The 17,375-nt window shown below is 46.0% G+C and overlaps 2 protein-coding genes and 1 pseudogene across 2 annotated transcripts in view; 2 read left to right on the top strand and 1 right to left on the bottom strand.

Annotated features, from left to right (window-relative positions):
- The window catches only part of LOC130539368 (uncharacterized), a 123,613-nt gene that overhangs the window by 86,207 nt on the left and 20,031 nt on the right, over positions 1-17,375 (top strand). The gene's annotated exons all lie outside the window — the stretch shown is intronic.
- On the top strand, positions 2,308-2,887 carry LOC130539379 (F-actin-capping protein subunit alpha-1-like; annotated as a pseudogene).
- On the bottom strand, positions 6,671-10,389 carry LOC130539351 (uncharacterized). The gene has a single exon (XM_057057653.1). The coding sequence runs from the start codon at positions 10,381-10,383 to the stop codon at positions 7,240-7,242; it is 3,144 nt and encodes a 1,047-aa protein (XP_056913633.1). The 5' UTR covers positions 10,384-10,389; the 3' UTR covers positions 6,671-7,239.

Below are 17,375 nucleotides of genomic sequence, written 5' to 3'. Positions count from 1 at the left end.
ATCACTTACGGGATTGGGAACAATAGTATATATGTTGGTGATGTATGAAAAGAGTGGACAGGGAAAGTTTAATCAGACGGCCTGGAATAAGAGTTATCCAGGGAGAGAGTAGAAGGAAGGTGTAAGGAACAAGCAGGTTGAGCAGAAAGTCACTTATAAAAGTTTGTTTTGTAGGACAATCATACGAGGGTATGTATTGATCAGAATATTAAAGGCTAAGGGATAAAGCCAGTATGAGAATTAAAAGTACCGCCTGAGGAGACGTCAACCACTGTGCCTTTTCGAGGAGTGGTCCTAGGCAGGGAAAGGAAAACTGTAGGAAGCAATATAAGGTTTAAAGTGAGAACTTGCAAGGAGCAAGCTCATAAGGGGTTGTGTTGTGATATGTATGTTATTAATGTGTAAGCGATAAGCATAGAAAAAGCGTAGACAGAGTAGTAAGAGTAGTAGTGGAAGGATATAAACACACGAAGAATTCAACAATGCATGAGAAATTGGCACAAAATGACATCAGGAAGAAATCAGTGGCCTCTTGAAGGCAGCTTTGATCCTGGAAGATGTGATGAAGTGGAGGAGGAGCTAAGAAATAAAGATAAAAAGCATGAAGTAACTCACATGAGGAAAAAACTGGGAAATGCGGAGCAGAGGGATATCCTGCAGTACTTCAGGATGGAAGCCACCAGAAACCCGATGATGCATAAAGACACCGACTATAGGCCCCCACCCTATTATCCAGGGAGAGCAGGACAATTTATAATGATAGATGAAGACAAGGTAGGAGGAAAGATCACAGGAAAGATAAAAGTCATAATAGATGAGGATGAGGAAGAGGCAAGGGAACAACCAAGTAGCAGCCGGAAGGATGCATGCACCTCAACATCTCAATCACACCTAAGTGAGGGAACACCTAGGAAAGCTACCCACAAGAGTGAGAATGGAGGCATCAGGGAAAGCAAGAAAATAAAAGAAAGAGCAAGGAAAGAAGAAGAACAGCTCAAAGAATTGATAAGACACAGTGCAGAGTTAGAATCCATGACATCACAACAGAAAACCACAGAAGATCAGGAAGGGAAAGACAAGCCAGAAAGTTCATCTGATGAGGGGAACGACGATCTAGAGGAGGACGACGGTGACACAGATCTGTCAAGTGAAGACTCCTCCGTGGTGCTTTGGCAAAGCCCAGTCCGGAACAGGAGTAAGTTCTCAGCAGCGACCCTCACCAAAGCTAAGTCAGGACAGACCTTTGATTTACAACTACAGATGGAAAAAGGGGAAACAGGTGGTGGGATGACTCTACGGCAACGAATGGAAAAGAAGGACCAGTCTCGAGGGACTGCATCAGCCAAAGGAGCCCAGAATGACTATCGGTATGTGCCGTGGTCTTTCATGGACATGATAACACTTGCAAGTAAACTAACCCCCCTGGCAGAGGGAGCTGACAAGTGGATCAAGAAGCTCGAGGAGATCACTGGAGGGATCAACCTGGCAGGCGGCGACATCAAAGCGCTGCTGATAAAAACAGTAGGACAAACAGCCACTGCAGAGATCTTCAGGGCAGCCGGATACAGAGGAATGACAGTGACACATCAACACGATGAGGTGCCCTTTGACCAGATGCGAACCGAAGTATGGAAGGTCCTGAGAGAGAAGTACCCCTCACGCATGGACCCCACCAAGTTAGAAAAAGAATCCTTGAAGGAAGAAGACAGTCCTTCACAATTCCTGCATAGTTATCAGAAAATGTGGAAGACTGAGACTGGGAGTGAGTGGGGCAGTACAGAAACAACAAGGGCCTTATTTATGATGTACATAAAGAACGCTATGCCAAAAGAAGTACAGGTCAAGCTAAATGGAGTGGTAGGGCTGATGAAAATGACCTGGACCGTCTTCTCTGAGCATATAATTCACTATGTGAATGCATATAGGGCCGAGAAGCAGGCCCTTGAAGATCAGAACAAGATACTGGCCAATAAACTGACGCAACTGCAAATAGGGGAACTGGCAAAACAAAAAAAGGAACGAGAGAAACACAGACCCCAAGCAGCAGTGAGGGCAGCTGACCCAGAGCCCGAGAAAGAACCGACAGTTGAGAGAGTGACGCAAGCACCCATAGTTACACCCGTAATGTCTCCACCGCCTGCTTCACAGGCGACACCTGCTGTGCCCCAAGCTCTTTCTGCAGTGCCACCTGCTGGTCAACTCCAAACTGAACAAATGCCACCAATCCACGTGCACCTCAATCAAGGGGGAAGCATCCAGCAGCCTACAGCTGGCAGAGGAAGGGGTAGCCCACCAATGAGGGGAGCCAAGATGGCTGACACGAATGATCCACTGTCAGATGACGAGAAGGTGAGCGTAGTCACCACCTTTGTGACCCATGCTCCACCAGGAGAGTTCAACGAGGTCTTCAATGATGTGCGGGTTCTTCTCAGCAATGATAACCTCCTTAAGGAGGGAGCATCACAGGCTTTTGCCAAATACAACATGGATCAGTTTACTCCCATCAGACTAGAGGGCTATGATGAGCCAGTCCTGATCACAAAGCATGGTGCCCTGGAGCAGGGGCGGTTTTTGGACCCCCGAAACTGCTTGTCTTTTTGCTTTGACTACCTCAAAAAAGAAGTGAGTGACGTGCAGCCATACGATGGAGAAATTCCCCTGAAGAGCTGGAGAAATGCCATCGATTCCGCCCTCAGCGGCTACGTGAAAGAGCACTACCCCACCGGGGGCTGCACAGTATACACAAACACAGATGAGGGCGAGGAGTCAATCATAGCCTGCATTGAAGGGCATCAGTTTCAACCCCATAATTACTGGAATGGTTGCTGCAGGTCCGAGTGGAGGCTGACCCTCGGACAGCCTACTGGTCAGGTGGCTGGAGTGTTGAAAATCCAGGTTCACTTCTATGAAGATGGCAATGTGCAGCTGGTTAGCCATAAGGATGTAGCAGAATCAGTAACAGTGACTAACCCAAGCCAGACAGCCCTAGATGGAGAAGGCCTCAAGGAACGCAGCAATCCAGGGGACCCCCACCAGGACAAGCACCACCGCAGTATCAGACAGAACTCCAATGCTGGGGATGTGGACAAATAGGACACTTGCAGAGAGAATGTCCAATCAATCCATGGACAGGACCCCAAAATCCTGGCCCAGGATCCCACCATCCTGGGACTGTGCCTACTGTACTGACCAATGGACCATGGATGGGTCCAGCGGCATACTGGCAATAGGGATGCCCAAAGAAGCCTGAAGGGAAGGGAATTATGCCTATACTAACACAACGTCCACACGTAGAGCCCACAATAAATGTGACTGTGTACAATCATCGACATCAGTTTATGATAGACACGGGAGCTACTTATTCTTGTATAGGCAGAGATGGAGCCAACCTTCCCCTCTCAGCTTCCAAAATTCGGACAGTAGGCTTCTTTGGGAAAACACAAGTGATACCAATGACTGAGCCGGTTCCATTGCAAATAGGGAAAAGAACAATCTACACATCTCTTCTATATTCAGCAGATGCGCCAATCAACCTCTTGGGAAGAGACGTGCTATGTCAACTACAAGCAGAGATCAAATGTACACCGGATGGAATCTATTTTGATGTGGCAGATGAACAACCTGACAGAATATCCGTTCCTATGATGCCACTAACGACTCCTACAGATTCTCCGCAGACAATGCACCTCGGCTCAGAGGCTCGAGTATTCTGGATGAAGCTAACAACATCAAACTCTTTCCTCTATCATGAATGGGAGACCTGGAGACCGTTGGTAATGAATCACTATGACACATCTAAAGAACCAACACTTCCACTACACTGTACAACGATGTACAGTGATCCCTCGCTATATTGCGGTTCATCTTTCACGGCTTCGCTGCTTCACGGATTTTTTTTTGCGAGTCGTTCTCAAATATAATCGAAGGTGGCATATCCGTTTATAAAAAATCTTCTTGCTCAGAAAAAGAAAGAGCGCCAACCGCCCATGTCACTTTATGGGCATGGGCATGATGAGAAATCAATGAGGGTATCACCTGTACCAGCAAAAAAAAAAAAGGTCTTAAGAGGAGTACTCCTCATAAGTGTACCAGGAGAGTGCTCCTTGAACCAAAAACAAACTAAGTGTAACTGGCTGTGTAAACAGAACAGACTGGGTTTGTGGGTGTATGCTGATATAATCATGAGTATATCCGACCTGCATATTCCTGTGTGAACTACATATAACCTTATACTCATGTGTGAGCTGTATGTAACCTTGTAATGTGACGCTACCCTTGCCACCTGGCTGGGGTTTTACTTCTCACTGCTCATGGGAGGATGTTTCCCTGGCCATGTCTGCGGGGTGTAGCTAGGAGCCCAGCAGTAACGATCACCGGACCATCAGGATGGGCAAGTCCCGGGATGGGTTTCAGGTGGAATTATCCAACTGCCCTTCCAGTTGGTGTTGTTGGATCGCAGTACCTCTCGTGTGTCACTGCCAATCCGCGTGTTCTTTAAATGAAGACTTCAAGTAAACAAATGTCAATTTCAAAATGTATTTAGCAAACAGATGTATTTAGCAAACAGAATGTATTTAGCAAACAGATGTATTTAGCAAACAGATGTATTTAGCAAACAGATGTATTTAGCAAACAGAATCAATTCAAGATACAAATATTACAGAGCTCTGGGCCAGTTCATAACCCTAGCAACAACAAAGTCAATTGTCAGGGCATGAAGTCTGACGGCCTAACTATCCCTTGACCCAGTCTTTTATAGAAAGACATATGTAAATTATTGATGCTAGTTCAGTCCAATCCAGTCCTTCTTCTTGGATGACCCCATCTTCTTCTTCCAGCCTCCTTTGGTGTTGGTGTGGTCCTTCTTGTCCATTATCTTCTCCAGATGGCCAGGTCCGAAGTCATATTCCTGCCAAGGAACTTATCAACACCAGTAAACTACGTTGTCATGTTTTACGATGGGGATCTACCCTTTCCTGTCTGGCTGGCTCCAACTGTCTGACCAGTCTTCAGGTCAAGGAAGGGTCAACTGACTTGCTTATGTGTATTCCTACTAAAGAGTATATAGTATTCCTAACTTCTAAACTAACTGTAACATAAAACAAAACATATAGTATAACACATGCTAATAAGATAAAAGATGCTAACAAGATAAAATAATTCTCTTCAATCCCCCTTTTGGCCTAGCCTAAACTAGGCCAATACTACCAAATTATTGTCAATTCCCTTAAATCTCTCCATCACTTACTCCCATCAAGGGAATGGTTTCCCTTCGAATTTGAGCCATCTGGTAAGGAGGAGGTTGCTTTCCTTCAATTGCAGTTACGATTATACAATACATACATAGAGAATACAAGGAATACAACAACAACCACACAAAATTAAGCCGGCAGTTGCAGAAATTAATGACATCAAAACAGATACAATGATCACTTTCCATTTACCAAACATTCTATCCATCCATTTCTCTAGTGGATTAGTTACACCAGAATGCTCCTTCATTTTGTCTGACAATGTCCGCAAACCTTCCAGTGCCCGGGTCACAGAACCATCTGGAGCTGTATTATTAGGAATGAATGTACAACATTGATCTCCAAACATAGCACAAACCCCTCCTTTTTCTGCTAAAAGCATATCAAGTGCCATTCTATTTTGCACAGTCATCAAAGAAGTGGCTGCAACCTGTTCTGACAAGCCAGCCACTGCATCTCTGGTGAGATTCGCCAATCGCTGCACATTATAATGAACATAATTGATTATATCCACATTCTTATTTGGAGTTACAGGAAACAGTGCAGAGATTAAAGGTAAATTTTCGAATCCAGCTGATACCTGGTCCACTAATTTATTCATCAGGGACTCCCCTTGGAATTCCAATTGAATCAATATATGTTGGGGATCCCTGTGTAAGATCAAATGATGTTCCTCTCCTATATCTAATTGGAGGTAGCACCTGCTCCCCCTTTGAACTTAATAGAGTGATAGGGAGTAGGAGACGAACCAGAGTACATGTTCCTGACCAGTCGGGTGGGATTGCTGGCATCAGAGTGTGCGGATCACAGTGCCAAAACAAATCAGCTCGATGAACTGGAAAGTGTGAAGTGTTACTCCATGTAGTGACATTTACCATGTACTTACACCATGTTGAAGGCAAGTCACCTACCAACCTTCTTCCCATTCGTGACAAGCAGGTAAAATTGGATCTGACTGAAACAAATGTAGGAGGAGATGTCTTATTCGAGACCACTGGAAAAAGAGCTGACAAAGTGGATCATACATGTGTCCATGTTCCTCCAAATTCCAGGGTCTCTACAGCCACCTATGATAAATCAAACTGAAATGTTGTATCACTCCCTTTAGTGTAATCAAGAATCACCCCTGTGTAACCCAGACAGATGTCTCCCACGTTGCCTTGAGATCCTCCCCACAACGCACACCAAAGTAGAACTGTAATCATTGTGCCGTCTCCTGTAGATGTTTCCGAATCTGTCCAAGCGTTCTCTGTGGATTACCTGCTGGGGTACATTGATTCCAGTGATACCAGAGTTAGGGTTAATGAGTTAGAGTGTTAGTATGTTAGTATGTTAGGGTTAACATATAATGTTCACTCTACAACTTCAAAGGGACCAGTCCACCTGTGCTCTGACCACGTTTTTAGTTGAACAACATAAGATTTATATTTCATAAAAGTGCTGGGTTGGCCTATGGATTTTCTGCTCCTGGTCCCAGAAAGGGAACACCCCGCTTGAGCTCAAAGGGAGTGAATCCTGTCCGGGAGCTAACAGAGCTTCTTACTGACATCAAGGCAATTGGAAGTGCCTGTGTCCATTTCATTCCACTGTGAGCACATATCTTGCCAATTTTGCTCTACAGTGTTTGATTCATTCTTTCTACCTTCCCTTGTAATTGTGGATGATAGACGGTGCCAAATGCATGTTTAAGGCCTAATGTTTTTTCTACTTCTTGTAAATCTTTATTTTTAAACTGAGTGCCATTATCAAACCTAATTTGTTTGGGAAACCATGTATCGGATTAATCAAAAATTTAATAACACTTTTTGCATCTTCTGCTTTTACGGGAACCGCCTCTGGGCAGCCAGTGTATGCATCCACTGCCACCAAGAGGTATCGGAACCCATTGACCCTGTCTATCATATCAGTGAAATCTATAATTATTTCTTGCCCTGCCATGGGGGCAACTGGAAACTTGCCCTCATGTGGTCGAATTGTTGATTTCACATTAAAGTGTGTGCATATTGAACATTCTCTGCATCATTCGTGGTTTCCCGCAGTGTGTCAGGCCGTGGGCCTCTTCCAGAACGGCATCTACCAGACCGGGCGGGAGAACAGGTCTGCCGTCTGGGCCCCGCCAAATTCCTTCAACTTTCACAGCCCCCCTTTCCTTCCAAACTTTTTCTTTTTCCTGTGGAGAAGCTTCTTCTTGATCACAACTAAGTCTTTCCCTATCGTATCTTGGAAGAATTTCATGAACTGTTTTCTCTGCCAACAACAAATTGTAACTTGGTTTATAACCTGCAGCCTTCTTTGCTGCCTGATCTGCAGCCTCATTACCTCTTCCCTCCAGAGAGTTCTCTTTGCTGTGACCTTTGCACTTTACGACTGCGACCTCTGCTGGTTCCATGAGTGCCTGTGTCAGTTGCCTCATCTCTGCCTCATGTTTTATAGGAGATCCTGATGCTGTGTTAAAACCTGCCCGCAACCATTGACAAAGTTCTAAGTGAATTGCTCCCACTACATATGCTGAATCTGTATTGATGGTCACTCTCTTTCCCTTTGATATTTCTAATGCTCTAATAACTGCCCTCAATTCTGCAAGTCGTGCTGACTCTTTACCTTTTATCTTTCCTGTTTCCACTTCCTCAAAGCCTTCTTCTGACTGTCTAACTATTGCATAGGCAGCTTTCAGACCCTCTTGTGGGTGTCTGAAACAACAGCCGTCTGTGAATAGTATTTCATCTGGATCCTTTAACGGCTCCGTCTTAAGATCTACTCTGATTTTTTCATCTTTCTTCACTTTCTCTTCACATCTGTGTGGTTCACCCTCTCCCATGCCATCTGCCATATTGATCCCTTCATGTGTGTATGTTATGTGTGGTGCCGTTAAAATCTTGTCCATCCTGGTCTGCCTAAGTGAGGTCATGGTGAATGCTGCTGACCTGACCAGTGATACCACACTATGTGTTGTAAGAACTGTCAGAGTGTGACCCATCACTAAATGTGCTGTTTTTTGTAAAAGTTTTGCTAGCCCTGCTACATGCCTTACACACGATGGCTGCCTGTTTTCAATGGGGTCCAGCATTATACTTGCATACATTAATACTTTCCTTTCACCCCCTTTTTTCTGAAAGAGAACACCATTTACTGTATGTTCTCCTTCAGAAACATCCAAAAAGAAAGGCTCTTTGTAATCTGGAACTGCCAAGTGTGCAGCTGTAGTGAGTGCCTGTTTAAGGGCAATGAATGCTTTCTCTCCCTCAGTTGTCCATGTCAACCGAGCTGTCAAATTACGCATTCCCTGTTCATTCACCATTGCACGTAGGGGCGTAGTCTTTTCTGAGTATGCAGGGATAAAGTGTCTACTATAGCCCGCAAGACCCAGAAATGACAACATTTCCTTTACAGTCTCTGGCTTAGGATGTTCAAGGATAGAGGATTTATGAGCTGGTGATACACCTGTACCCTGAGCAGAAACCACCCTACCTAAGAACGTCACAGAGCGACGACAACACTGAAGCTTCTTTCTAGAGACCTTAAATCCCTTTTCCCACAAATGCATAAGGAGTGCCTGTGTTGCCCACAAACAAGACTCAGCTGATGTAGCCGCCAATAAAATGTCATCAACATATTGAATCAAGACCACCCCTTCTGGTAGGGTGAGGTCCTTCAACAACTTCCGTAATGTCTGATTGAAAATACCAGGGGATAAAATGAATCCCTGTGGTAAACGTGTATATCGTAATTGTCTGCCTTTATACGTGAAAGAAAAGATGTCACGCATAGCGGAGTGAAGTGGGAGACAAAAAAATGCATTAGCCAGATCAATACATGTGAACCATTTATGGGAAGGAGACAAAGCTGATATTGCAGTATATGGGTTGGGAACTGGCACTGTGGGTGTTGTCACAATAGAATTAATACGTCTCAAATCATGAGCCATCCTATATTTCCCTTTTTCCTGCTTCTCAACTGGCAAAATCGGAGTATTCCATGCTGAAGTGGAATACTCAAGAACCCCAGAAATTAACAGCCCTTCTATTGTTTCCTGAATGCCTTCCTCAGCTGGTGGTCTGTGTTTATATTGACTCTGCCAGACAGGGTTGTAATCCGAGACACTGAATGTCACTGGCTCAACAGTAGAACACAACCCCACATCTGTCGGGCCAGAGGACCATAAAGTTTCTGGAAGTGCATTTAAAATTTGTGCACTGTCCGGATGATCAGTCTTTTCTCTCCCATGAAACCTCTGAATCTGTCGATGTTGTAAGATTACTGAGTTAGTAGTTGTATGCATTATCTTGTAACTCTTTTCTGAAGGAGAATATAACAGGCCAGGAATCTGAGTTGAGCTCCAATCTGTGACACTCATTAACCTTTTTATCATAGGACCAAGGTCCTTTGCCTGATGTTCAGCATGGATGGCAAGGGTAACGTGGGGACACGCTTCCTCACCCATCTCATACCACTCATTTTGTTCAGCAGTAAGGTCAACCTGCGCAGCCACACCCTCAGGCCCCACAAACAAACACGGTGATGTAATCATCCAGAAATTTCCTTGTAACTTTTCTCTAAACGCATCCTGATAGACCTCATTATTCTCACGGTCATAAAATAGAGTGACATGATAGGGATCAACTGGCGGGGCAAAGGGACTCAGCATCGACAGCCAGGGCCTCCAGCTCTGAAACAATGCCACAACCCCGACACCAGGTGAGGTCTCAGGCTCAAGTTCTCCCCAATAAATGTCCGCCCACACCCCTTGTTCTGGAAAGGGTGTCACACTCATCAGCATCTGTCCCTTCACACCTTGGTGTGGAATACAGCAATTCAATTTCATTCCATTAGGAAATTGCACCACCAGACCTTTGTCTCCACACAGAATAGCTGCTCCTGTCCTCACCAGGAGATCTCGTCCCAACAGGTTGATAGGGCAATGTGGTGAAATGACAAAGGGGTGCAACACAGTCTGTCCAGCAAAACGAGTCACTAATGGCACAGAAAATGGCAGTCTCTCCGGTCTCCCTGAGAACCCCACAAGCTCGACGGTGTCAGATGAAATCAGCTCCGGTGTTAAATTCCATGAGATAGTGGAATAGCGGGCTCCTGAGTCAACCAAGAAAGAATGTCCTCTTCCCTGCACCGTCATGCGGACGAGGGGGTCTGCCAGTGCCTCGTCCGCGGGGGCCCCTGGGCCCCATCACTGCCACTCATCGTAGTGCCAGTTTCCTGCTGGGAATTGGCCTTGTGGAGCAACCTCAGGATTTGGAGCACGATATTGAGGTCTTCCCCTTCCTCTGTTTCCTCTGTTAGACTGGGGGAAGAAAGGAGGGTTTGGGCCAGGTCCGAATGTTGGAACACCGCCTGGTACATCCGGATAGTTGCGATATGGACAGTTCCTTTGCCAATGACCATACCCTTTACAGGCGTGACACTGATCTCGGCCATAGTATCCACCCATCGAGCTGTATCCCTGCCCACCGCGTCTCCCACGCATGCCTCCCCTAGGACTCACCCAATGTGGGTTTATAGGTACAAAATCTTGCTGCGGACCTAACGGATCTGGCTGCACCTGCCGAGGAAACTGCTGAACCATCTGTTTCTCTTCCTTTCGTTTATCATTAAGCTTTTTCCGTGCCTCATCTAACTGCATTTTTAGGAGCTGTTCCTGGGCTGTCATCACCCCCTCTTTCTTTCCCTGTTCTTTAACTTTAAATGTGTTGATGTGGTGAGAGAGATGTCTCTCCCAGACTTCCGCTGTGCTGCCTGGAAGGTCAGGATTTCCTTCCATGGCTTCTTTCACTGACTGTGGAAGTCCTAAAATTATTGCCTGACGGAACAAAGTGATGTGTAGATTATCTGAGCCAGGATGGCACCCTGTGGCACACATCCATTCCTCTTTACACCTCGTAAGGAACCCATGTGCCGACTCACTTTCCTCCCACTTAAATCTTAAATTCTGCATTGCTCCTGGAGATACTGGAAATATCTGTCTCATAGCTTCACCAACCCTGGTTGCACAAGGGCCAAAACGTGCAGCATTAGGTCTGCCTTTAATGCCTGCTGCTACTTCAACTTTATCCAAATCCCAGAGAGACACTTGTCTCCCTAAAATTCCTCTAAAGTCTCCCACCGCCAGCTGCATGCTCTGTGTTAAACTGAAAAGGGTAGACATCCACTTGCCGCCTCCCTCTGCGGGTGGGGGCATCTTATCCACCAAACAATTAATGTCTGTGATAGCAAATGGAACATATACTGGTAGCTGTCCTCCTCTTTTCTGTATCAGAGGGGCCTGGAACTGCGGCCTTCCTAAAACAGGCCCCTTACTCCGCGTGTGTATTCCTATCTGACCCGCCTCATTATTTATGGCCCCTGTCAACGGTTCACCTCTATAGTCACACTCACTCTCTTCCCATGATTCTAATTCATATGGTTCTGTCTGAGCTTCAACAGGCTCCTGAACCTCCAATTCACCAATAAATGTAGCCGGAATTTTGTAGGTATCTGTCTTATTCTCGCTCTCCTCTTTATCACTGCCATAAATCAATCTTGCCTTCTCCTCCCTGCGCTCAGCCCTGGCAAATCCTCCTGATGGATCAGCTCTTTTCACTTGTTTTGTTTGATTGCTAAATGTTTTAAAGACGTTTAACGCAGATTTTTGACTGTCCTGTTTTTTAAATATAGTTTGTTGGGAGATTTTAGGGCGAACCACCTGGGCTTCTTCTCTAAATTCAATTTTTCCTAAGTTATCTTCAACCTCTTCCTGTCCCTGTTTGATCCTTCTAACCTGTCTCCGAAGTTCACCCACTGTCTCACATAAATCCTCTATTTCTTCATCTCTATCCACGTCTAAGTGACCACTGTTAATAGTCAAGACTGGCAATTGATATGGGGGTGGGGAAGAGGTAGTAGGTAATGATGGGTAAAGAGTGGTGTTAAGTGTCAATGTCTGGTTTGGATCTTCTAATGGAGGCTTCTCTTCATTGGGCACTCGTGTAACCCCCCTTGCTCTGCAATTGTGCACCGCTGCACATGTCACAGCCACAACATGTATCCTTCGGCGCTTATCTTCCAACTCCTTACCCTGTTTTTGCCACGATTTTCCTGCTATAAAACCTAATTTTGGATTATCAAGATGATCCTGTAATATAGTGTGAATTTCTGACTCCCACTTACACAGTGCTTCAGCTAAATTAACCTTCACCTCTGGAGGGGGAAGTATCTTCTGCTTCTGAGCTTCCTTCCACAACTTTTTTATTGCATCCAATTCTCTTTCCCTGTCCTGTTCTTTCATGCCACTCACCACCTGATCAAGAGTCCACTTCCACTGTTCTTCCACAGACCGAGGATAGGGAGAACATTCTCCCTGATCCCAACACGCTTTACCACATTCCAGTTCCATCTTTAACTATGCTCCCAAGTGAGATTGAATGTGAATGACTCCAATGGTCAACTCAATGCCTCAGTGAAACAAGCTTCTAGATCAAACGTCTTTGATCCGGTTTCACTCTGGGGGTTAATTCCCAAGGACAAAGAGCCTTTTAATTCACGTTCACTCTGGCACTTTTCCAACCCACACAAAAACACAAATCTCGGGCGTCGGGAGTGTCCGTCCCGTCAACTGCGCTCCGAGTCCCAACCCAAATCTTTTTGATATACAGTGCACTGCATACAGCAATACAGCACTGTACTAGTTACGGTTTACTCTAACCGTACTTATTTACGGACTCGAACCGTAATTACTAACGGACTCGAACCGTTATTGCTAACGGACTCGAACCGTTTCTATTTACGGACTCGAACCGTAATTGCGAACGGACTCGAACCGTTTCTATTTACGGACTCGAACCGTAATTGCGAACGGACTCGAACCGTTATTACTGCAGTCATTTCAATATTTTCTATATTTGTATCTGGAATTTATAACTAGGACACTTCAATTGACAGTGACGACAAATTTTTTGGAAATTGCCAATGTGCAGAACTTTTGATTAAACAGGTGTCTGCTTACCTTTTATTAGGGATCCCTTTGTCGTCAGTTGTCTTCCGAAGTGACCGTTGTTGAATTCTTTGCCTCAGATGACTTCTCTGTCTTCATCACGTCGGGGTCACCAAATTGTTGGATCGCAGTACCTCTCGTGTGTCACTGCCAATCCGCGTGTTCTTTAAATGAAGACTTCAAGTAAACAAATGTCAATTTCAAAATGTATTTAGCAAACAGATGTATTTAGCAAACAGATGTATTTAGCAACAGATGTATTTAGCAAACAGAATCAATTCAAGATACAAATATTACAGAGCTCTGGGCCAGTTCATAACCCTAGCAACAACAAAGTCAATTGTCAGGGCATGAAGTCTGACGGCCTAACTATCCCTTGACCCAGTCTTTTATAGAAAGACATATGTAAATTATTGATGCTAGTTCAGTCCAATCCAGTCCTTCTTCTTGGATGACCCCATCTTCTTCTTCCAGCCTCCTTTGGTGTTGGTGTGGTCCTTCTTGTCCATTATCTTCTCCAGATGGCCAGGTCCGAAGTCATATTCCTGCCAAGGAACTTATCAACACCAGTAAACTACGTTGTCATGTTTTACGATGGGGATCTACCCTTTCCTGTCTGGCTGGCTCCAACTGTCTGACCAGTCTTCAGGTCAAGGAAGGGTCAACTGACTTGCTTATGTGTATTCCTACTAAAGAGTATATAGTATTCCTAACTTCTAAACTAACTGTAACATAAAACAAAACATATAGTATAACACATGCTAATAAGATAAAAGATGCTAACAAGATAAAATAATTCTCTTCAGTGTTTAACCTTGTAGTGATCCTTACTGAGGGATGGTTAGGTCAAATATTACACTGGTGTGATTACACATATATACCTCACTTATTGGTGTGTTTTCTTTACCTCACATAGAAGTATGCTGTGCACAAGTTTGTTTAAACATGTTTTGCTTTTGTTTGAGTGGTCCTTTCCAGGACCACAGGGGGGAAATGTAGTGAAGGGTAAAAGGAAAGTTTCCATGTTAATGTTTAGTTCCCAGTTTCCAGACTAAGTTTCCATGTTAATGTTTTCCTTCTTTACGGTTGCAATGTTTGCCTTGATAACCAAGAGGTCTTTGTCTGTTCATGGCCTGAAAGTGGGGGTTTCCAAGAAGTGGGAATGGCTAAAGGACATTGTCTGTTTAAAAAAACATGGGAAAGTACACCTAACCTCTGATAAGAATACTAAAAAGTACATAATGGTGGAAAACGGGGAAAAATGACTAAATAGAAGGAGGAGCCCGGGGAGGAGTAAACCCAGGCTCCAAATTGTATAAAAGCTGGAGATTTCTTGCTAGATTTCAGACTTAGCCCGGGCTACTTCTCATGCATGGTGAATTGTGAATTGACAATAAACCATCATTGGACCGTAAACCAGCTGATCCTGACTCATTATTCGACTTTGTCGTGGCAACTCTGCTTCAACCCATTGGCACTGGCATAGGCATTCTGACTTAGGAAAAGTGTAAGTTTATTAAGTAATCAGACAGAGAGGAAAAGCCACAACAGTACTTGAACTCCTCCACTTGGGGCAGGATCTCCTCCTTGACCCTGAGAAGGCACTCCACCTTTTTCCGGTTGAGAACCATGGCCTCGGATTTTGAGGTGCTGATTTTCATCCCAGCCGCTTCACATGCGGCGGCGAACCGATCCAGTGATAGTTGGAGGTCACGGGCCGATGACGCCAACAGGATCACATCATCTGCAAAAAGCAGAGACCTGATCCTGAGGTCACCAAACCGGACCCCCTCAACACCATGACTGCACCTAGAAATTCTGTCCATAAAAATTATGAACAGAATTGGTGACAAAGGGCAGCCCTGGCGGAGACCAACACTCACCGGAAACAAGTCTGACTTACTGCCAGCAATGCGGACCAAACTCTGACACCGATCGTACAGGGAGCGGATGGCCCGTATCAGCGGGCTCGACTCTCATACTCTCGGAGGACCCCCCACAGGACCCCCCGAGGGACACGATCGAATGCCTTCTCCAAGTCCACACAACATATGTGGACTAGTTGGGCAAACTCCCATGCACCCTCGAGGACCCTGCTGAGGGTGTAGAGCTGGTCCACTGTTCCACGCCCAGGACGAAAACCTCATTGCTCCTTCTGAATCCGAGGTTCAACTATCCGGCGGACCCTCCTCTCCAGTACCCCTGAATAGACCTTACCAGGGAGGCTGAGGAGTGTGATCCCCCTATAGTTGGAACACACCCTCCGGTCCCCCTTCTTAAAAAGAGGGACTACCACCCCGGTCTGCCAATCCAGCGGCACTGCCCCCGATGTCCACGCGATGTTGCAGAGTCGAGTCAACCACAACAGTCCTACAACATCTAGAACCTTAAGGAACTCTGGGTGGCTCTCATCCACCCCCGGGGCCTTGTCACTGAGGAGTTTTTTGACTACCTCGGCAACTTCAGGAGATATGAGAGCCTATCCCAGGCATGGGCAAACTAAGGCCCGGGGGCCACACGCGGCCCGTTAAACGTTTTAATCCGGCCCGCCAAACTTGAAAAATTAAATGAATAAACCTTGTTAATGTTAAATTTTCACTGCAATTCTGGTGTTTTCCCACTAGAAAAAAGACAGTCAGGAGGAGAGTGATGGTGATATCCTGAAGAATAACAGAACTTTCAGTGCTTTAAAATAGAAATGGTTATTAATTTTTTTTTAAAAGGCACATTTTATTCATTTGATTTTAAGTGTTTTAAGACTCATTCCAAAGTCAGATATTTTGTCTCTTCATTTTCATTTGAAATTAAAGCACATGTTTTCTCCATATCCCAAGATGTGTATTTTTTCTCCAATGAGGTGAGGTTACCAAAGCACTCCATCCATCCATCTGCTCCTGGTCCGGCCCCTTTGTCAAATGTTAGAACCCATTGTGGCCCACGAATCAAAATGTTTGCCCACCCCTGGCCTATCCCCAGGTCCCCAGGCCCTACTTCCTCACAGGAAGGCGTGTTGGTGGGATTGAGGAGGTCCTCGAAGTATTCCTTCCACCGATCCACAACATCCCGAGTTGAGGTCAGCAGCACACCATCACCACTATACACAGTGTTGACAGTGCACTGCTTCCCCTTCCTCAGACGCCTGATGGTGGTCCAGAACCTTTTTGAGGCCGTCCGAAAGTCGTTCTCCGTGGCCTCACCGAACTCTTCCCATGCCCGGGTCTTTGCCTCGGCAACAGCCGTAGCTGCACTCCGCTTGGCCTGCCGGTACCCATCTGCTGCCTCAGGAGTCCCACAGGCCAGTAAGGCCCGATACGACTCCTTATTCAGATTGACGGCATCCCTCACCGCTGGTGTCTACCAGCGGGTTCGGGCATTGCCGCCACGACAGGCACCAACCACCTTGCGGCCACAGTACCGGTCAGACGCCTCAACAATGGAGGCACGGAACATGGTCCACTCGGACTCAATGTCCCCCGCCTCCCCCGGGACATGGTCAAAGCTCTCCCGGAGGTGTGAGTTGAAGCTCCTTCTGACAGGAGACTCTGCCAGGAGTTCCCAGCAGACCCTCACAACACGTTTGGGCCTGCCGGGTCTGTCCCAGCATCCTTCCCCACCATCGCCCCTCTCTTCACCCGAGTGTCCAGAACATGCGGCCGCAAATCCGATGACACAACCACAAAGTCGATCATCGATCTGTGGCCTAAGGTGTCCTGGTGCCAAGTGCAAATGTGTACGCCTTTATGCCTGAACAAGGTGTTTGTTATGGACAATCTGAGACGAGCACAGAAGTCCAGTAACAAAACACCACTCGGGTTCAGATCGGGGGCTGTTCTTCCCAATCACACCTCTCCAGGTCACCCTGTCATTGCCAACGTGAGCATTGAAGTCACCCAGGAGGACTAGGGAGCCCCCAGAAGGAGCGCTCTCCAGCACTCCCTCTAAGGACTCCAAAAAGGGTGGATTCGCAGAACTGCTGTTTGGGCCATAGGCACAAACAACAGTCAGGATCCGTCCTCCCACCCGACGGTGAAGGGAGGCTACCCTCTCCGCCACCGGGGTAAACTCCAATATACAGGCACTGAGCTGGGGAGCAACGAGAATTGCCACCCCAGCCCGTCGCCTCTCACCATCAGCAACTCCAG

The sequence above is a fragment of the Takifugu flavidus genome, chromosome 15 (genome assembly GCF_003711565.1).
Source record: "Takifugu flavidus isolate HTHZ2018 chromosome 15, ASM371156v2, whole genome shotgun sequence".
Classification (NCBI taxonomy): domain Eukaryota; kingdom Metazoa; phylum Chordata; class Actinopteri; order Tetraodontiformes; family Tetraodontidae; genus Takifugu; species Takifugu flavidus.
Note: the sequence above shows the minus strand (reverse complement) of the source record. Positions and strands in the feature narration are given on the sequence as shown.